At 47.2% G+C, this 21,713-nt stretch overlaps 1 protein-coding gene across 1 annotated transcript in view; it reads right to left on the bottom strand.

The window, feature by feature from the left end:
• Positions 1 to 21,713, bottom strand: part of ELAVL1 (ELAV like RNA binding protein 1) — a 41,451-nt gene that overhangs the window by 11,402 nt on the left and 8,336 nt on the right. The window contains exons 2-4 of the mRNA XM_006101878.3: positions 15,663 to 15,850; positions 3,465 to 3,568; positions 1,727 to 1,880 (exon numbers count right to left, since the gene is read on the bottom strand). Of these exons, the coding sequence (XP_006101940.1) occupies positions 1,727 to 1,880; positions 3,465 to 3,568; positions 15,663 to 15,834 (430 nt within the window). The 5' untranslated portion in view covers positions 15,835 to 15,850. The remainder of the gene's footprint in view (positions 1 to 1,726; positions 1,881 to 3,464; positions 3,569 to 15,662; positions 15,851 to 21,713) is intronic.

Raw genomic sequence — 21,713 nt, 5'->3', positions numbered from 1 at the left:
TAGCTGGCAGGGAGGCCTGAGGGAGAGTGAGGGTCTAGTACACCACCCTAAGGTCACAGCTGAGCCTGGGGGCAACCCTGAGGGGCCCCCAGCACTAGGAGATAAAAGCCTTGCAGACAGAAAGGAGGCAAAATCCCCAGCAAAGGGCTGAGGGAGCTATCTACAGAAGTGAAACAAAAGCTACATGGCCAGGGGTATGTTCTCAAGGACGCTGAGCTCCAGAGAGCAAGGCCCCATTCAGCAGTGCTGGACAGAGATCAGCTGAGGCAAAGCAGTCATTGTGCAATCTAGAAAAGCAGGGCCATGGAAGCAGGAAGGTGGGTCCCCAGGCAGCCCATTCAGACACTCCTATGCAGGTGGAGCTGGGAATAAATACATGCATTGACCAGCTGACTGCATTGTTTTCTCTCAATGGGGGCTTTAGGAAACTAATCTGGTACAGGCCAGGGGGTTTTATCCCAAATAAATGGTATCCTCACCCTATGCCCACCCCCTACCCTCCAGCAAAGGGTCAGATGGGGTCACTCCAGCATAACCTGGTGTCTGTGCCAGACTAGGGGTATACCCAGAGCTCCCATGAAACGCCAGTGACCTGAGCCTGCAGACTATACTCCACAAGCCACTTCTCCTCCTCAGGCCTCTGGGGCAATCAAGCTGCCCACTCCTCTCAAGGCCAGGCTCCAGCAGGCACCAATCTCAGCTTCCACAGTTGGGGCTAGAGAAAGGAGAGCAGGGGACAAGGCCAGATGCCCCAAAGCACACAGCTTGGGGGGAACGTGAAAAAACGTGTGTGACCCCACCTACCTGCTCTCCAGGGTTTGCTCTGCAAAGGGGAGGTCATCTCAGAGCTATGACTTCCTGTGCCCTAATTACCCAATATTAGTTTTAATACCACAGCCAAGGAGGTGGTGAATACTCTGTGTAGGCAGAACATAAAAATCAAATGGAGACAATTCTACTGGCTTCGCTGAGCTCCGGAGGCAAGAAGCGTCCTTTTTAGTTTGTCAGCAGATTCCCACTCCTGGCAGGAACAGTTCTGAGGGGTCGAAAAGAAGGCATGGCCCAAGCTCTCTGCTCCCCAGCTGGAGGCATGCATAGGAGTTGGCAAGGGATATCCTGATCCCAGTTCCCAGGCCAGCAGGGGATGAGAGCCACAGTCAGGGCCAGAACCCAGCTTCCTGCCAGTCTGTCTGCCCAAGGCTGATTCAGCAACGCCCAGAGCCCAAGCAGCTAATGTCCTGAACTGAGATGACCTGAGAGGGGCCGGGATAATCATCGAGAAAATCGACCACTGCTGAGTTCTGTGGGCGGGGCATCTAAATCATCAGAAACAGTCACCCTTGTAGCTTTGGGACAGAAAGGCCTGGACCAAGAGTAAAGATGGTCACATCACACATTGTATGCCTGCATTAAGAATAGCAGCAAATCTTTGTAACCCATTCATAGGCCAGGCTGGGACATTTGGGTGCCTAAGGGAAGGTATGTCTTGGTGCCACAATGTCTTGGTGTTTTCACCATAAAATGCCAGCCTGACTCAGGGGCTCTTTCATGCCACTTTATCTCCCCAGTCTCACAGAACAAATGCCAATGTCATCTCATTTTGATTCTGTTTTCATTGGTGGAACAACTAATGACATTTAAAATCAAACATGATCTGTCTTCCCTAGAAAACCCAGCCCCTGGCCTAGAGGAAAACCTCACCGTGCATCCCAGGCCACCTCCGTACCTGTCGTCTGGTCCACAAGGACTCGGGAGTTGATGATTCGCCCGAATCGAGAGAACATGTCCTCCACATCCTTCTGGGTCATGGTCCTGGGGAGCCCGCTGATGTACAAGTTAGCGTCTTTGATGACCTCTGAGCTTGGGCGAGCATATGACACCTTGAAAATAAAACCACTTTCGGGGGTTAGGACAGGTGTGTGGCCAAAGCATCAAGGAAGGGTGTTAAATTTTGGGGTGAGAAAAAGCCAACCTATGGTGGGAGAACACGCAAACACTCATCACCTGAGGCAGCTCCCCATTGACCAGGCAATGAGCTGATAGCTGGCAGCATTTTCACATTTCAATGAAGGGAACATTATTCCTGTTTTATAAAGTAAGTAACTGAAGGTCCACAGTTTGTTGGTGGCAGAGCAGGGACTGAACCCTGTTACCTGTGCACTTACCAAGGCCTTATCCCTCTCTGGATGATGAGCTGGGCTGGAAACAAGACCTGCCTATGAGGAGTGGTGGGCAAGAAAGCTGGGTGCTGCTGGGAATGCAACATTCACCTGCCAATAGGCAAGCTCACCACAGAAGCCCAGATGGGGACGTGAGTGCTAGGGGAGCCCTGAGTTCCACACGCAACTGTTCAATATTAAATGACTCTAGGCCTTTTGGGCTTATGTTTTGCAAACTTGAAGAAAGCCTAAAAGGAACTTTTGTAGTGGCTTAGAGAAAATGGCATGCATGTACTAGAGGTGGTGAGAGGCTGCAGGGGCTGATGGTAAGAAAAGGTCTTTGGTCTTTTCTTCAAAGAAAAGGTTACTGAAGAAAAAGTGACAGCTGTGTGGACCCTGCAGGCCACAAGGAGGGACCAAGGTCTCATTGGAAAGGGGCAGCTTGGAGGAAGGCTTCTGCCCACAAAGGGGCAATCTAGGGGCAATCTCAGTCACACCCAACATAGTCAGAACTGAGTGAGGAGGCTGAGAGACAGAGACGGAAGGGGAGGAAACAAGAGAACCGTGTGCTCCAGAACTTTCTCTCTGAGGGTCACAAAATTGATGTGATGAGGAGCCTGAAACCATAACACAGGAGCAAATATGAACTCTTTTTTTTAAAATTTCAAGTATAAACTCTTGTGTCACTGGGCAGCATGAGGGCATGGACAACAGGTGTGTTCTTACCAGAATGCTCAGTCCTGCTAGGAAGGGCAGGAGTGTAGTTCTATGTGCCAAGAACACTCCCCTCCCAGCTCTATGAGGGCATGGTTTGTCTGATTTGTTCAACATAGTAGGTGTTCAATAAACATGTGCTAAGTGAATGTCTAATGAAGTGGCTGTGATGGGGCTGGAAGGGTGACAATGCTGTGCCACTACAGTATGCCAGGAGCGGGGAACGCAGGGCATGAAAATGGGGGTGCATAAGAATGGGAATGTCACAGCCAGACATGAGACAGGCAGGGGAGGCCTGGGCCGAGAAGGGGGCTCCCCTCTCTACATGCTCTTCATGGGGAACCTCCTTTTACTGGTGGGGCGAGGAAGCCATGAGCCACGGCATGAGGCCTGGAATGGTCACCACTCAACACACATGTGAGATGCCAATACCTCAATTTTGGGCAGTCAGGAGGCTCCCCAGAGGCCCTGGAAGAACCAGGTTTCTGAGATGCTAATGGTGCCCTTGACAGTGATGGTGAGGTAAGTCAGGTTTGGCACAGATTCCAGCCCAGGACAGGACTGAATGAGGTGGTGCTCACCACTCTTTACCTTAATGGTTTTGGACTGGAGCCGCAGGCCATTCAGTGTGTTTATTGCTTTCTCCGCGTCCTTTGCAGTCACATAGTTCACAAAGCCATAGCCCAAGCTGTGTCCTGTGGGAGAACATGTGCACACTGGTAAACCAACCAAGAGAGACCAAGAGGATGAAAAGGACTATGCCCTCCTATGTCTGGCTGGGCTCAAAAGAATAAGGTCAGAGAAAAGACAAAAAACACAGGAACCTTAAGAGCCAGGGTCTGCAGGAAATGTGTTTATAATTTATATTAATGGTTTATTTATTACTGTTTTTTAATATATATTTTATTGATTTCAGAGAGGAAGGGAGAGGGAGAGATAGATAGAAACATCAATGATGAGAGATAATCATTGATTGGCTGCTTCCTGTGCAACCCCCACCAGGGATCAAGCCCACAACCCGGGCATTTGTCCTGACCAGGAATCGAACCATTACCTCCTGGTTCATAGGTTGATGCTTAACCACTGAGCCATGCTGGCCCGCCCGGCTATATTAATGGTTTATTTGGTACACTTCTTTGGCAAACATACATTTTCTGCAAAGAACAAATGTTACTTCTGTAATTTAAAAAAGTTATTTAAAAAGAAAAACTGTGCTACTGACTACATCCTGGGGAACCCATCACTAAAGCAATGACAATGATTGGTCCCACTAGTGATGGCTACTCTGTGGGGTTCTGAGGGGCCTGGGTCTGAGAAGGGGAGAAGGACGGTTACAGGCAGCAGATAGGTAGACAGGCATTTCTCTACCACTTCATACCCCAAAGCAGGGAAAGCTTGCTGGGCTCTGGTGCCACCCAGTGTCAGTTTTCTTACTTTCCCAAATCTGCAACCCAGTGGGGAGCACAGGGAGAAGACAGCACTTAGAGAAGTTCCAGCCCTGCTGGGCAGCCCCTGTACCCCCTTCACGGCCTTGGCCAAGCTTGCAGGGCACCAAGAACCTGAGTTCTTTCCAAAGAGATCCAAGGTTACAGGTAACATGTTCCAGCTCTTTATGAAACTTTTAGAAGTGGGAGTGACCACCAATTGGATACCCACAAGGGACTCAGCATAGAAGGCGCGGCTCTGTGGGTTCCCAGGAAGCCAGAGAGGAGCAAAGGCTGAGGGTCAGAGGTGGAAGGAGCCTTACACCTTCACAACAGGGGGAGCAGGAGGATACGCAAGGAAGAGAACCACCAATGTGCCCATATCTGACCCATGCACATGCCACATTAGGGGGCACCCACTACACACAGGCACTGCCCTGGGCAGAAATAGAGCTGTGTGTAAGACCAAGGACCACCTTCATTGAGTTTTGTTCCATTCCTCCAGTTGGCAGAGGGTTACCATGAGCAGATAAAAAATACAACCAGGGCGCCCGACTGGCCGGAGTGGCTCAGTTGATTGAACATCATCCTGTGCACCAAAAGGTTATGGGTTTGATTCCCATTCAGGGTACATACCTAGGTTGTGGGTTTGATTCCCAGTTGGGGAGTATACAGAAGGCAACTGATCACCCAGTCAGCATGGCTCAATGGTTGAGCATCGACCTATGAACCAGGAGGTCACGGTTTGATTCCCGGTCAGGGCATATGCCTGGATTGTGGACTCAATCCCCAGCGTGGAATGTGCAGGAGGCAGCCGATCAATGATTCTGTCTCATCATCGATGTTTCTGTTTCTCTCTCCCTTTCCCTTCCTCTCTAAAATAAATAAAAAATATATATTTTTAAAAAAGCAACTGATCAATGTTTCTCTTTCTTTCCCTCCCCCCCTTCCTCTTTCTAAGCATGTCCTCAGGTGAGGATTAAAAAAATAAATAAATAAAAAATACAACCAGGCCCTGAGCCACACAGAGATGGAGATCCTCATTGCAGCTGTGCTGATTCAACCTGAGATGCCAGAGGAACCCAGGCCCATTTCTGTGATAATGAGACTTGGAACCCAGAGGACAGCTTAACCCAGTTTTGCCACTTAAAAAAATAATAATTATTTTTTAAATTTAAAGAAAAATTACAAAGATAATGTAGAATTCCCATATACCCCACACCCAGTTTCCCATTAGTAACAACTTATAGTAGAATGGATAGAATGCTTGTTAACAAGTAATAAACCAGCAGTGATACATTATTTTTTAAAAACTATATTTGTACTGATTTCAGAGAGTGAGGATGGAGAGGGAGAGAGAGACAGAACCATCAATGATGAGAGAGAATCACTATCAGCTGCCTCCTGCATGCCCCCTACTGGGGATCGAGCCTGCAACCCTGGCATGTGCCCTTGACCAGAATCAAACCCGGGACCCTTCAGTCGGCAGGCTGATACTCTATCCACTGAGCCAAACCAGCCAGACGATACATTATTATTAACTGCAGTTCACATTTGATTTCCATAGTATTTGTCTTTCCCTAATGTTCTTTTCTGTTCCAGGATGCCATTCGGAATCCCACGTAACATTTAGCTATCATGTCTCCTTAGGCTCCTCTTGGCTGAGACAATTTCTCAGACCTTCCTTGCTTGTGATGACCTTGACAGTTTTGAGGAGGGCTGGTCAGTAATGTTGTAGAATCCCTCTCAATCTGGGCTTGTCAGATGCTTTTTCTCATGGTTAGGTTGGCATGATGGGTTTTGGGGAGGAAGATCACATAGTGCAATGAATGTCCTTCTCATGACATCAGGGGGTGCATGCTGTCAATGTGACTTATCACAGATGATGTTGACCTTCATCTCCCAGCAGAGCAGTCCATTTGGCAGGTTTCTTCTCCACTGTAAGGTCATCCCCCAACCCCAAACAACAGGCTTTGGAAGGAAGTCATGGCACAGCCCACATTTAGGGAATACCTTGTGGAATTCCACTCTGCCTCCTTCAGGGTAGAGTAGCTATATAAATTATTTATACAGACGCTTTCTTTTTTAAAGAAACAAAAACAAAATCTGACCCTCCAGACCCATATTTTTAACAAAACCCCATGGACCTCAGAGACTCAGCTCCTGAGCCTGAACAGTGAGGACCCTGGAGAGGAGGGCTGTGGGGTCCAGGCCCATCTAGCAGGAGAGTCATAGCACAACTCAGAAAACTACAATCAGCTCCAGATCAGGGACTTAGGGTTCCTGCAAACATTCCAGACCACAAATGTGAGAGCTGAGGATGCAGAGGAGGTCTGTGGTAGATTCCCAACCAAACTCCAGCCTGCCTGGGATTTTTATGCCCAAACGCTTGCTCTTCAACCTCACTCTGTTGGTCTCTCACTGTAGCCAGGCCAAGAGTCTGTCCTTTCTGACCCAGCCTTGGACAGGCTCCTCCACTCCTCCCTGATCAGCAGCACCTGCACACCGGTCTCCTTGTCTTTCTGCTCCTCCCACAAGGCCAATTCCACCCAGTACCACCAGTCTTCTTCCCTACTGGTGCCTCAAGTGGTCTAAGCAATGCTGGAGAAACCAAACACCAGTGTAGACTCATCCAGGCCCTGTTCCTGTGTCTTCAACTACAGCGGCTCCTCTCAGCATATAAACATGGGCCTTGCCCCACCTCAGTGCTTGGTGGCCCTGGCTGGCTCCCTAGAGTGGTCACTGCTGACGGCAAGCACTACACTCACCAAGGCTGTCCATGGCCCTTTGGTGCTGCCCATGGACAGTTTCAGGACCCAGCTCCCTGAGCTCTCAGCTTGAAGTGCCACCTCCTCCAGGATGTGACAACAGTGCCAAGTTTTCTTTCTCCCCAGCTGTCCCTCTTCAGGTTCTTCCTCTGCCAATTTCATCAAGATGGTCCCCAAGGCTCTGCCTTTGGTCCTTTATCTCCATCAGTCTTCCTGGGTGACCTCTCTGACCACCTGTGTGCCTGCACCTTCTAATGTCACCTAGGAAGATGCACACCCTTAGATGGCCACTGCCTGCCTCCCTTTCCTGTTCCTACACCCACTCCAGTTTTCCTGAATGAGTCCACCAATAATAACTGAGCACCTGGTATGTGCCAGATTCCAGGCTAGGTTGGCTGGGTGGGGTGGGGTTTTGATGATGATCAGAAAGGAGGAAGCTTCTACCTTTATAAAACTCATATCCCAGTGGGCAAATTGGACAACAAACCAGCAAGAAACAAACCACTGCATAGGTGCTAGGAGGAGAATCTTTCTGGTGGTGAGAGGCTGACAGGATGGGCCCTCAGTAGACAGGGTGGACAGGAGCACCCTTTGAGGAGGTGATATTTGAAGCAAGACCTCTGGATAGCTGAGGACAAGCATTCCAGACAGAAGAGCAAGTGCCAAGTCTCTGAGGTAGAGACAATGAGTATGTTCCAGGAAATGGGGGAATGGACCAGAGGTGGCTGCTGGTTGGAAAGCAGATGCAGTAGGTCAAGCTAGGATCCTGTGGAGTCTGTGAGCTTGAGCAGTGTGCACCAGAGAGGGGGCAGCAGAAGGAAGACCCACAGAGAAGACCTGCAGATAGGCTGATGCCAGAGAGAGCTTCAGAGAAGCCTAAAGTGCCTGCACTCCTGGGATGGGCTGAGCCTTCTGGGGCCAGGTGGGGAGGGATCTCTGCATACCCGTCCCCAGGGCTGGCTCTATCCCCTCAATCTGTTCTACCCTCTGTGGTGGGCACCTGTGTGCAGCAAGAAGAAAGGCGGTGGAGGAACAAATGGGAGTCCCTGGCTTTCACCCAATTGATGATGCTGTAGAGCAGTGATGGCGAACCTATGACACGCGTGTCAGAGGTGACACGCGAACTCATTTTTTTGGTTGATTTTTCTTTGTTAAATGGCATTTAAATATATAAAATAAATATCAAAAATATAAATCTTTGTTTTACTATGGTTGCAAATATCAAAAAATTTCTATATGTGACACGGCACCAGAGTTAAGTTAGGGTTTTTCAAAATGCTGACACGCCGAGCTCAAAAGGTTCGCCATCACTGCTGTAGAGCAAAGTGCTTAACATAGTGCTGAGCACCAACCTCCACTCTTACCTTCACCATGAACCAATCACTTTCATCTTTGGCTTCCCATTAGAATCACCAGGGAAGCTTCTAAAAGATGATCACTACCCAAGCCATATCCCAGAGCAATGAAATTGGAATGGGAGTGGAGTGGAGCAGGAGTGGGGTGGCTTCAGTAGGATTCCAACATGCACAGGTTGAGAGCTGATGCTTGAAGTGCAGGTGGGGAGCCCCAGAGAGCAGGATTTCTCATGGTTATACAGAGGACTCCCAGGCACCTGGGGGAAGACCCTCACTTCCCAAAGCAGTCTCTAAGTTACTGTTTCTCTAGTAGGGTCCACAAGTCATGCAGGTAATGATGCAGCTCCCTAGAAGCCTTCAGAGTCCGGGGACCCAGGATGTCAGGCAGGCATGGGAATCTATGCTTCTCAGCTCCTTACAGATGATTCTCCTCCTCCTAGAGACAGTGAGCCTCTAGACTCAGTGCCATCAAGGCCTATTTGCCCTTCAGGATGATGGAAGACCAGCCCCAAATGAGAGAATTCTGAGGTCTGGCTGGAGGAGCAGAGATGCTCAGTGTCAGAGCTTGGGTAGGGCAAGGATCCGACATAGGCTGCTTAGGGCTGGAGGAGAACAGGGCCTGCCTGGACTTTGGGCTGGGGATGAGGACCACCAGAGCCCTGGAGGGGAGATGTGGTGGACAGGGGAGGGGGGCAGAAGATGAGGGAAAGAAACAGAAGAGGGAGAAGGGACAGGGATAAAGCATAAATAAACCTTGGGTCTGAGGTCAAAGGATGTCCCAGAGTTCAGCACTCCTCCCATCTCTCACTTCCCATGTTGTAGGAAAAGTGCCACCAACAGGCCCAGTGCTTCTCAGTTCTGGCTTTCTTTTTTTGTTTGTTAATTCTCACCAGAGGATACTTTTTTCCATTGATCCTTCAGAGACAGTGGAAGGGAGCAGGGAGAGAAACAGAGAGAAACATCAATGTGAGAGACACACTGATTAGCTGCCTCCCACACGAGCCCAGACCAGGCTGAGGAACGAGCCTGCAACCCAGGTATGCGCTCCTGACTGGAAGCAAACCCAAGATCTTTCAGTACTTGGGCTGACACTCTAACCACTGAGCCAAACCAGCTTGGGCTCAGCTCTGGTTTTCTGATTTGCCATGGCCCTAGCATTGCCCTCCCTCCAGGAAGGTTAAATGTCAGATGTTCAAATACCAAGTCTGGCTGATTCAGTGCATCTGGGTGGGGCCAGAGGCTGGGGTCCGTGTCCAACCCTCTCTTCCTTGACACCATGTCCTGCTGCTGGTCAGGATCCAGTGCTCCAAGAGCCACTGCCTGTAGAAAAGCAAGCCTACTTGCCTCCTCATGGAGCACTCTTCATGCCCTGTCAGACTACCTTGGGCAAGTGCTTTTCCATTTCCAAACATACTTCCTCTCTCTTTGGGCAAGGGTTAAAACTAATAGATAATTACAGAGCATTTCATCTTCTATTTGCAGACAAGAACAGCCAGATTTACTATTTTAATCCCCTAATGTTTCTCAAATTGACCTGGAGTCCATGGCTGAGGTAGGTGAGTGCCTGTGGACGAGGCCTTCCCTGCAACGTCAGAGTGCAGGAGCAGTCAAGTCCTCCTTAAAACTTCCATGGGGGCTCAAGGAAGACGTCACTGAAGGAGAGACTGGGTCTTGGGGGGAATGAGTGAACTAAGCAGGCAATAAATAAGAAACAACAAATGCCCCCAAAGAAAGAAAGCAGTCAAAGGACAATAAAGGTATTTTATAAGAGTACAAACAGCCAGTAAGTACAGGAAAACAGATAAATTTTCCTAGAAGTGCAAATTACCATCAGGATCAGATGCCATTCTTCACTTAGGCTGGCTGGCAAAGATGAGAAACCCTGCCACATCAGGGGGTGGAAGGGCTGGTGGGGGAAGGGAGTATACACTGGAGGGCAAGCTGGCAATAAGGGTCAAGGGGTTTTAGAAAGTACAGTAATCCTCCCTTATCCTCAGGGTATTACCTCCAAGACCCCCAGTGGATGCTGGAAACCCAGCACAGCACTGAACCCTACATATATTATGTTTCTTTTTATACATACATACCTTTCACTTAAAGGAAGCATTTACGGCTCCTTTTTGGCATGTCCGAGCTGCCAGCATCACTACTCTTATGCTTTAGGACCATTATGAAGTAAAATAAGGGTTAATTGAACACAAGCACTGAGATACCACAACAGTTGATCTGATAACCGACACGGCTACTAAGTGACTAACTGGCAAGGAGCACATATATCGTGGAGATGCTGGACAAAGGAATGAGTCACATCTCCGGTGGGACACAGGAGGATGATAGGAGATTTCATCACGCTACTCAGGACAATGTGCAATTTGAAACTTATTATTTCCAAAATTTTCCATTTAATATTTTTGGACAGTGGTTGACCATGGGTAACTGAAACCATGGAAAGCAAAACCACAGATAAGGGGGACGACTATATACACTATCACATCTGTTGGTTCACTTCTAAGAAGACTTCCTATGGAAATAACCAGAGAGCAAAGATTTGTGCCAGGATATTTATCTCAGTGAGGTTAATAAATAGAGAAAAACAGCTACAGTAACCTGTTGTATAAACTCAGAACCTCCATACAGCAGAATACTATGTAACCATTATGATGAGGAGATAGCTATGTTCAATGGCAGAGAAAAATCTCCACAAATATCAGAAGAAAAGTTTCCACATAGTTTGGGTGGTGCAAGCCCATTTTGTAAAAGAACACAATTGCTTACAACAAGGAATAAAGAAATAAGTCTAGAACAGTGGTTTTCAACCTTCCTAATGCTGCGACCCTTTAATACAGTTCCTCATGTTGTGGTGACCCCCAACCATAAAATTATTTTCGTTGCTACTTCATAACTATAATTTTGCTACTGTTATGAATTGTAATGTAAATATCTGATATGCAGGATGTATTTTCATTGTTACAAATTGAACATAATTAAAGCATAGTGATTAATCACAAAAACAATATGTAATTATATATGTGTTTTCCGATGGTCTTAGGCGACCCCTGTGAAAGGGTCGTTCGACCCCCAAAGGGGTCGCGACTCACAGGTTGAGAAGGACATGAAACACAATTGTGAGATTATGTGTAATTTAAACTTTTCTTATCTCATGTGAAACCTTTTTCTATAAGGAACAAAGATTATTTTGCATTAAGGAGAAAAAAAGTGATCAGGCTGACTAGATGTGGAAGAACATTCCTGCTGAGGGAACAGTCTTTATGAAATCACAAGTGTGCAATCGTGGGCATGTCTAGGGAATGACAAGTAGCTCATTCCAATCCGAGAGGAAAGTGTGTGTGGGGTGCAGTGGCTGGGATGAGGGGACAGGTCCTCGGGAGACTTGTGAGCTGCAGGCAGGGATAAGGGCTTTATCCTGACCAGAGGTGCACAGCAATGAGACAGAAGCTGAGCAAAATTGAACTAGAGGCTGAAGACCAAGTGGCCAGTATGACAAACAGTCCAGGAGGATAGAGGCTGGTTCCTGGTCTCCCATGGGCCATATGGCATCTGCAGAAGGACCAAACACCAGAACAGAGAGTAGGGCAGGGCTGCACAGTAAGGCTAGCTGGTGACTGTGGATGGAACAAGCAACAACAAATGCATGTCCCCACGTGGGGCTGGAGCCTGGCTGGCCAGAAATATTTTGAATATTGAGGTCACCAAGTGAAACATTCTCGGATCCCAGTGACCACCCCGTCCCTCATTCCTCCTGTCATCAGGGCCTGGCCCATGGTCAGCACTCAATGAATATTTGCAGGGTGAATGAATGTCCATGCTGATATGCATTCTCCTCCAATCCCCAGACCCTTTTATTTATTCACTCCTTCAACAGACTATGACTACCTCCAGGGATACAGAGATGAATAGGGTCCCTGCTTCCAAGAACTACATGGACCTAATGGACAATAAAGTTCCAACTTCAGTGCAGTGTGGAAACCCATGTTGCAGGTCTGCCCCGATGTTATGGGAACCCAGAAGTGAGGCATCTAAAACTGACCGGGTTGGGCCAGGGAAAGCATCCTAAAGGAAATGGGAGGGGTTTTAAAGAAGCTGAGTGACAGAGTGAGATATGGAGTGTTAAAGAGATTCCTTTGCTGCAGTGGGAATGGTCTGGAGGGAGCATGGGTGACCAGTTAAGAGGCAAGAGCACTAATGTAGGCAGAGGATGATGTGGCCTGGTCTAGTATGAAGGCAGGGGAGATGGAAGAAAAGAGATGGAAGCATCCAAAGGGAAAAGCAGGGATATATGTCAAAGGTCATGTTTATATTTCTGAGCAGAGCCAATAAGTGGATAGTGGTGCCATCGGTTACAATGGGTGGTGCACTTTCCTTGGCTTGCAGGAAAGTCAAGTTCAATTTGGAAAACACTGAATTTGAGCAGTTGAGGGGTCTGAAGCTTAGAGGAGCTTTGTGGCTGAAAGAGAAGTGGCAAACTAAAGGGGAAGCTAAGCTGCAGGTGCATCCACTTACCACCATACAGACTTACAAAGAAGAGGCTTGGGAGTAACCCTGAGGACCGCTGAAGTTAATAGCTCAGAAGGGGCTGCAAGGGAGGCAGAGCAAGGCCTCAGGGTTGGAAGAGAACCAGGGTGGTGGTTCACAGAAGCCAAGGGAAGAGGCTTCTAGAAGGAAGAGGAGACAGTAATTTGCTGTGTCTGTGAACAGGAGAAGAACAATAGCTAGAATAGTGGTTTTCAATTGTGAGTGATTCTACCCCCTCGGAAATATTTGGCAATGTCTGGGGACATTTTTTTGGTTATCACAATTCTGAAAGTGCCACTGGTATCTAGTGGGTGAAGATCAGGGATGCTGTTCAACATCCTACAACACACAGGATGCCCCACCCCAAGAATTATCCAATCCCAAATAGCGATAGTGCTCAAGTTGAGAAAATCTGAGCTACAGGAAGTTGGCGAATTTTAGCAAGGATTTTTTTTTTTACTCCTCACCCAAGGATATGTTTTTCATTGATTCTAGAGAGGCAGGCTGAGGGAGAGGGAGAGAAACATTGACTGGTTGCTTCCTATTCACCCCAACCAGGGATCAAACCTGCAACCTGGGTATGTGTCCTGTCTGGGAATTGAACCTGTGACCCTTTATGGGACACACTCTAACCCAGCGGTTGCCAACCTTTCAGATCTCACAGACCACCAATGGCGACTGCTGCTCTAACCAACTGAGCCACACTGGCCAGGGCTAGCAAGGATTTTTTAAACGAGCAGAGACTGCTGGCTGGTGTGGCTCAGTGATTAAGCGTCAACCCATGAACCAGATCACGGTTCCATTCCCAGTCAGGGCATGTGCCTGGGTTGCGGACTCAATCCCCAGTAGGGGGAGTACAGGAGGCAGGTGATCAGTGATTCCCTCTCATCATTGATGTTTCTATCTCTCTCTCCCTCTCCCATCCTCTCTGAAATCAATAAAAATATATTTAAAAAATAAATTAATTAAAAATACTTTGAGTTCCAAGCCCTCCTCTGACAAACCAATTCCTTATACGGGGTCAGCCAGCCTCTCCAGGAGTTAGCCAGTCATGGGCATCGTCCCATCTCTCGCAAATGCTGAGAGTTGACAATGGGTACATGTGGTTCAATATCTTACTCTACTGTTATGAAAAAAAAATTTTTTAAGTCCTCACCCAAGGACATGCTTAGAGAGAGGAAGGGGAAGGGGGAGAAGGAGAAACATTGATGTATCAGAGAATACATCGATTGGTTGCCTTCCTTAAATGCCCCCTCTGGGGAGACTGAACCTGCAACCCAGGTATGTGCCCTAAGAATCAAACCAGCAACTTTTTGGTGCACAGGAGGACACTCAACCAACTGAGCCACTCTGGCTAGGCTACTGTCATGTAAATTTAAATATTATTGTATTTCTATAATAAAAATACTGTTTTACTTTAAAAAATATATTTTTATTAAAATTTAGAGAGAGAAAAAGGGAGAGAAAGAGAAACATTGATGTGAGAGTGGAACATCGATCAGCTGCCTCCTGTACGCTCCACATTGGGGATTGAGCCCATAACCTGGGTATTGAACCAGCACCCTTTTGGTGCATGGGACGATGCCCAATCAACTGAACCACACTGGCCAGGGCTGTTTTACTTTAAAATTAGTTTCAGTGTAGGGAATCATACATAGTCCCACAACCCAGGTGGCAGCCAAAGCCATCCTGGGAAGACTGTCCATTCCTCAGCTCACCAGAGCAGAGAGGAGGAAGGGGAGGGGGAGGAGAAGAAGGATGAAGAGGAGGAAGAGAGGGGAAAAGGAGAAAGAGGAAAAGGCGGGGGAGAAAGATGTGGAGGATGAGGAAGAGAGGAGGAGAAGAGGAAGAAGAGGAGGAGGACAAAGAGGGGGAGAGCTCTCTAAAACAGTGTTCTTCCCTGGGGAGAAAAGAATCCTAGTACCTGGTCTTTCCCTATTTTTCTCCAGAGTCCTTGAAACCAAGCTCTCAGAATGACAACCTTACCAGGTACTACTGGGCCTTCCTCAAACCCTTATGAGGTAGGTAGCATCAGGAGGTAGGCACCACCATACCCACATTATGAATGGAGACACTGAGGCTTACAAGTCATACTTTGAGGGAGTGGAGAGCAGGGCTTTGAACCAGCCTACCAACCCCACATCCAGCCTGTTGAACCACTGCCATGCTCCCATTCCCACAGAGAGGTCAAGTTCAGTGTGTTTCAGATGTTCAGGTTGATGGAGTGACAACAAACAGTCAAGGTCACCCAAACCTAATGAGGAGCCACTCATTGGGGACTCAGTGGGCCTGACCCACTGAGTGGGAGCCTGGGAAGATGAATGGGCCTGCCTGGAGCAGGGCGCTGGTCAGAGTCCCTTCCATAGGTGAGCCCACAGCAGGCCAGGCTGTCCTTCTTTGGCACCTTCCAGCTCTTAAGAGCAGACCTAGTTTCTGGTGTCTCCTCATTTTTCCTCCCCTTCCACCATCTTATTTTGGACATGCTCTCTGTCTAATGTTGATTTTTACCTCTTTTGGGAACCTACATCCAATCTTATACCACGACGGTGGCAGAGTAGAGTCTGAGATAAAAATGAAACTTTAAAAGTATCATTGCAAGGCTGCAGCTCTTCTACACTGAGGAATGCTGCAGAGTCACAGGTAAAAAAGACAGTGCTTAACAGGACAGCCAAAAGCACTCCCTCTACAAAAACGTCTTGGTTTCTTTACCTGCGACTTTATCCCGAATAAGTTTTGCAGACTCGACTTCACCAATACTGCTGAACAGACTTCGCAACTCATCCTGGGTCATGTTCTGAGGGAGGTAGTTGACTATTAAATTTGTTCTCCCGATGTCATCCCTGCAGTCTTCGGCCATGTGGTCTTCATAACCATTAGACATTGTATTTTTAAAAAATCTGCAGGGGAAAAAAAATCAAGTAAATTCCTAATGTTCAAATTGCAGAATGTGAAACAAAACTAATGACTGCATTAGCACTTAGTTTTCTCTTCAACATATGTCCACACAAAAACCTGCACATGGATGTTTACAGCAGCCCCCAAAACTGGGAGAAACCACGATGTCCTTCAGTAGGTGAATGGAGAAAAAAACATCTACATAAGGGAGTATTATTCAGGAATAAAAAGAAATGAGCTATGAAGCCATAGAGACATGGAGGAACCTTAAATGCACACCGCTAAGTGAAAGAAAACAGCTTGAAAGGCTACATATTATATGATTCCAATTATACAACACTGTGGAAAAGGTAAAACAATGGAGACAATAAAAAGATGAGAGGTTGCTGGAATTTTGGGAGAGGGATGAATAGATGAAGCACAGAGGATTTTTTTTAGGGCAGTGAAGCTATTCTGTGTGATACTATAATGGTGGATACATGTTTTTCTACATTTGTCCAAACCCATGGAATGTACACCACCAAGAGGGAACCCTAAAGCAACTACGGGCTTCAGATAATATGTATCAGTAATGGTTCATACTAATGTGAGATGCTAATAATAGGGGAAACTTTGTGTTCGAGGAGAGGTATATGGAAACTCACTTTGTACTTTCTTTGCAATCTTTCTGTAAACCTAAAACTACTCTAAAAAAGTCTGTTAAAACAAAACAATTCCAAGTTCAACCGTTTCCACTTACTAAGAGGGCTTCAAAAAAGACACATACAATTTCAGCACCATCATTTAAGTTCCATATACAATGTGCAACATTAGTCCAATCTCCCAGCATTTCTTTTACTTATTTGCAAATGTACTGTTCCCTGCTCTTTATAAAGTAGTTTGGCATCAAAAGCCAAAAAAAGAGATTAGAAAGTTAGACTTCATAAGGTTCAAAACTTTGCATGCCAAAAGGCATCAGAAACAGACAAGCAGGAGACTGGGAGAAAATACAGTTGACCTTAACACAGAATTGAAAGCATGCAGGCTTTGGAATGCCTTTAGTGGACCCACATAGTTCAAATCCGTTGTTCATAGGTCAGCTGAATTTTTATAAGGTAGATTTAAAATATATATATATATATATATATATATATATATATATATATATATATATTGATTTCAGAGAGGGAGGGAGAGGGAGAGAGAGAAACATCAATGATGAGAAAGAATCATTGATTGGCTGCCTCCTGCACGCCGCCTACTGGGGATTGAGCCTGCAACCCAGGCATGTGCCCTGGGACCCTTCAGTCTGCAGGCTTAAGCTCTATCTACTGAGCCAAACCAGCTAGGGCTATAAGGTAGATTTTTGATTACATAGGGCAGGGGTCCTCAAACTTTTTAAACAGGGGGCCAGTTCACTGTCCCTCAGACCGTTGGAGGGCCGGACTATAGTTTAAAAAAAAACTATGAACAAATTCCTATGCACACTGCACATATCTTATTTTGAAGTAAAAAAAACAAAACGGCGCCAAAATCGGTTTGGCTCAGTGGATAGAGCGTCGGCCTGCAGACTGAAAGGTCCCAGGTTCGATTCCGGTCAAGGGCATGTACCTGGGTTGCGGGCACATCCCCAGTAGGAGATGTGCAGGAGGCGGCTGATCAATGTTTCTCTCTCATCGATGTTTCTAACTCTCTATCTCTCTCCCTTCCTCTCTGTAAAAAATCAATAAAATATATTTTTTTAAAAAAGAGAAAAAACAAACAAAATGGGAACAAATACAATATTTGTATTTGCATGTGGCCCGCGGGCCGTAGTTTGAGGACCCCTGACATAGGGTATCAGCACCTTTAATACCCATGTTGTTCAAGGGTCAACTGTATTTGCTACCTATTATATTACTTAGATTGGTGGTTCTCACCTGGGTGATTCTGCCCCCAGGGGATACTGGGCAATGTCTGGAGACAATTCTGATTATCACAACTGGGGGGTGGGGTGTGTGTGTGCACGTGCCACTGGCATTTAGTGGGCAGAGGCCAGGGATGCTGCTGAACATTCCACAAGGCACAGGACAGTCCCTACCAAGATCTATCCAGCCCCAAAATGTCAATACTGCCGTGGCTGAGAAAAGTCCATTTAGAGCATCTACAAATTAATTAAAAAAAAATCATATATATATATATCACTAACAGACAAGTGATCAAAGGATATTAACCGCAATTAATAGATGCCAGCAATTCAAATAGCTAGGAAACTATGGAAAGAAGCTCAAGTTCGAGAATAATGAAGAAAATGTGAAATAAGAGATGCTACCTTTTGCTTGTTAGAGGGAATAAATCCAGTTTAAAGATAAAGGGGAAATACTCTTATAGACTGTTGATATGAGTGTGACATGGTACCACCTTTTTAAAGGATAACTTGGTAGTGCCTACCAAGATTTTTTATGTGAATACTATCCTCCAACTCAGAACTGTAGGAGTCTGTTCTAGGGAAATAAACACACATGTGTAGGGGAACATGCATAAGAACACATAACCCCCTGGCTGGTAAAAGTAAAATACTGAATATAATTTAAATATGCATTACTGGGGAATGGTTAGATAATACCAACATTCAGTAGAAAGCACAGGACCACCAGCATTAACAGGTTTAATTATGAAAAACTCCATAAACCTGTTAAACTGTCTGTGACCAGGAGACTTTGAGATCATTAGCTCAAAAGCAAACAAAAACATCTGCTGAAACCTGAACCAAAGTGCAAGGGTAAACTCTAAGAAATTAAAATGCACTCTGAAAAATTTTTTTTTAAAAAAGATAAAGATAAAAAACACACTGAAGTTTGCTCCAAATGGGATTCTAACATTTTTCTTCTTTCCTCTTTTTTCTTTATCACTCCCTCTCTTCACTCTTGTTCTGTGTTAGGCATCTACTCTTCTGCCTTCTCCTTCAGCCTGCCTTCATGGATGAACAATAATTACTCATTCTCATTATCCAGAGAGGTGTGGTGTATTTTCTACCCCTGGTAAAAGTTAACTTTCTAAAACAGTGGTCGGCAAACTATGACCTGGGGGCCAAATTTGACCCACTGCCTGTTTTTATAAATAAAGTTTTATTGGCACACAGATACTCTAATTTGTTTATGTATTGTCTGGGCTGCTTTTGCCCTATAGCTACGTAGTTGAGTAATTGTGACAAAGCTGAAAATATTTACCATCTGGCTCTTTACAGAAAAAGTATGCTGACCTCTATTCTAAAATGTAAAAACAGAACATTTCTAGGAGAAAATCTTTGTGACATTAGATGGGGCAAAGATTTCTTAGACACCACACCAAAAGCCCAATCCATATAAAAGAAATTGATAAATTGGATTGAAACTGGAAATTGATAAACTGGAAATTGAAACTGGATACCACCAAATGTTAAAACTTTTGCTCTGTGAAAAGACACTGCTAGGAAAATTACAATCCATAGGCTGGAAGAAAATATTTGCAAATCACATATTTGCAAAAGTACTTGTATCTAGAACATATATTTTTTAAAACTGTCTAAACTTAACAATAACAACCCAATTTAAAAAATGGCAAAAGAAGATATATGGATGGCAAATAAACATGCGAAAAGATGCTCAATGTCATTAATTAGGGAAATGCAAATTAAAACCTCTCCGCATTTAGGGTGAGAATCGAGATACTATTACCCATTTAGAAAGGCTAAAACAAAATTAAAAAAAAGCAAACTATCCCTGAAACTAATATAATATTGTATGTCAACTATATTTTAATAAAACACACAGACAAAAGCAAGCAAACAACAACAAAACAGACAATATCAACTTCTGGTGAAGATGTGGAGAAACCAAAACTTTCATACATTGCTGGTGGAAATGTAAAAACGCTACAGCCACTTTGGAAAACAGACTAGCAGTTCCTATTCCTAGTCTTCATACAAGAGAAATGAAAGTGATCTATATCTACACTAATAAAAGAGAAACATGGTAATTAGCGTACGACCACTACCCTTTTCATTGGCTAATCAGTGAGTATATGCAAATTAACTGTCAGCCAAGATGGCGGCCGGCAGCCAGGCAGCTGGAAGCGAACATGAGGCTTGCTTGCTTCAGTGAAGGAGGACTCCAACGTTCCCCGCCTGCCTTGCCGGCCTCTGAGCTGGCAGTTTGAAACTTTGTAACAAATATAGAAGCTAAACAAAACCCCAGAAACCAGCTTTCAGCCGCCGGGATCTCAGAGCTGGAGTTATACATTGTTTCGATTACAGAACGCAAACAAACCAGATACCAGCTTTCAGCAGCCGAGGCCTCAGAGCTAGAGCCAGAGCTAAAGTTGGCCCAGAATAAAAAAATAAAATAAAAAAAGGAGCGGTTGGGAGCTTCAGTCAATGGCCAGCCTGAAGGCAGCCCACAGCCCCTCACCCAGACTGGCCAGGCACCCCAGTGGGGACCCCCAGCCTGAAGGGTGTGTGACCAGCTGCAAACAGCCATCATCCCCTCATCCAGGCTGGCCAGGCACCCCAGTGGGGACCCCCACCCTGATCCAGGACACCCTTCAGGGCAAACCAGCCGGCCCCCAGGCCTCTATCCTATATAGTAAAAGGGTAATATGCCTCCCAGCACCGGGATCAGCGGAGCTGCGAGGTCTCCTGGCACCGGATCAGCGTGACAGGGGGCAGCACCCAAACCCCCTGATCGCCCTGCGGCTCTGTGTGTGACAGTGGCGGCGCCCCAACCCCCTGATCGGCCCTGCTCTGTGTGTGACAGGGGGTGGCGCCCCAACCCCCCCCCCTCCACGGGCCCTCCTCTGTGTGTGACGGGGTAGAGCCATAACCTCCCCATCGGCCCTGCCCTGAGTGTGACAGTGGTGGCGCCCCAACCTCCTGATCCGCCCTGCTCTGTGTGTGACAGGGGCCGGTGCCCTAACTCCCCTATCGGCCCTACTCTGTGCGTGACAGGGGGGAGCTCCCCAACCCCCTGATCGGCCCTGCTCTGTGCGTGACAGGGGGGAGCTCCCCAACCCCCTGATGGGCCCTGCTCTGTGCATGACAGGGGGCAGCGCCCCAACCCCCTGATTGGCCCTGCTCTGTGCGTGACAGGGGGTGGCGCCGCAACCTCCCCATCGACCCTGCCTTGAGTGTGACAGGGGGCGGTGACCCAACCCCCCAATCGGCCCTACCCTGAGCGTGACTGAGGGTGGCATCGCAACCTCCCAATCTGCCCTGCTCTGTGCATGACAGGGGGCGGCGCCCCAACTCCCCAATCAGCCCTGCTCTGAGCCCGACCAGGGGCTGCACCTAGGGATTGGGCCTGCCCTCTGCCACCCAGGAGCAGGCCTAAGCCAGCAGGTTGTTATCTCCCGAGGGGTCCCAGACTGCGAGAGGGCACAGGCCGGGCTGAGGGACCCCACCCTTTCCCCCTTGAGTGCACAAATTTTTGTGCACCGGGCCTCTAGTATATATATAAAAAGCCAGCGACTGGACCGCTGGAATGACCAGAATGACCAGTCAGTTGCTATGACGCCCACTGTGGCCAGCGATCCAGGGTTGGGGCTGCCGGCCAACCTCCCGAGGCCCCTCCCCGGCTGGCCCCACCTCTGATCCCCCCCACCCCAATAGGGGGTAGGGCCGGCTGGCCAACCTCATGCTGCCCCTTCCTCTGACCAGCCCCTCACCATCCTGATCAGCCTGCAGCCTCTCCCCCCTGGCCCCGCTCCTGATGACCCCCCCCACCCCAATAGGGGGTGGGGCCAGCCAACCTCCTGCAGTCTCTCCTCCCAGCTGCCCCGTCCTCAATGGGCCCCCACCACCCCAATCGGCCCCTCCCCCAGCCAGCCCTGACCCTGATTACTCCCCCTACCCAATAAGGACAGGCAGCTGGC

This window comes from Myotis lucifugus, unplaced genomic scaffold (assembly GCF_000147115.1).
Source record: "Myotis lucifugus unplaced genomic scaffold, Myoluc2.0 scaffold_386, whole genome shotgun sequence".
In the NCBI taxonomy this organism is placed as follows: Eukaryota; Metazoa; Chordata; class Mammalia; order Chiroptera; family Vespertilionidae; genus Myotis; species Myotis lucifugus.
The sequence above is the reverse complement of the archived record's forward strand: the minus strand, read 5'-3'. Positions and strand labels throughout refer to the sequence as shown.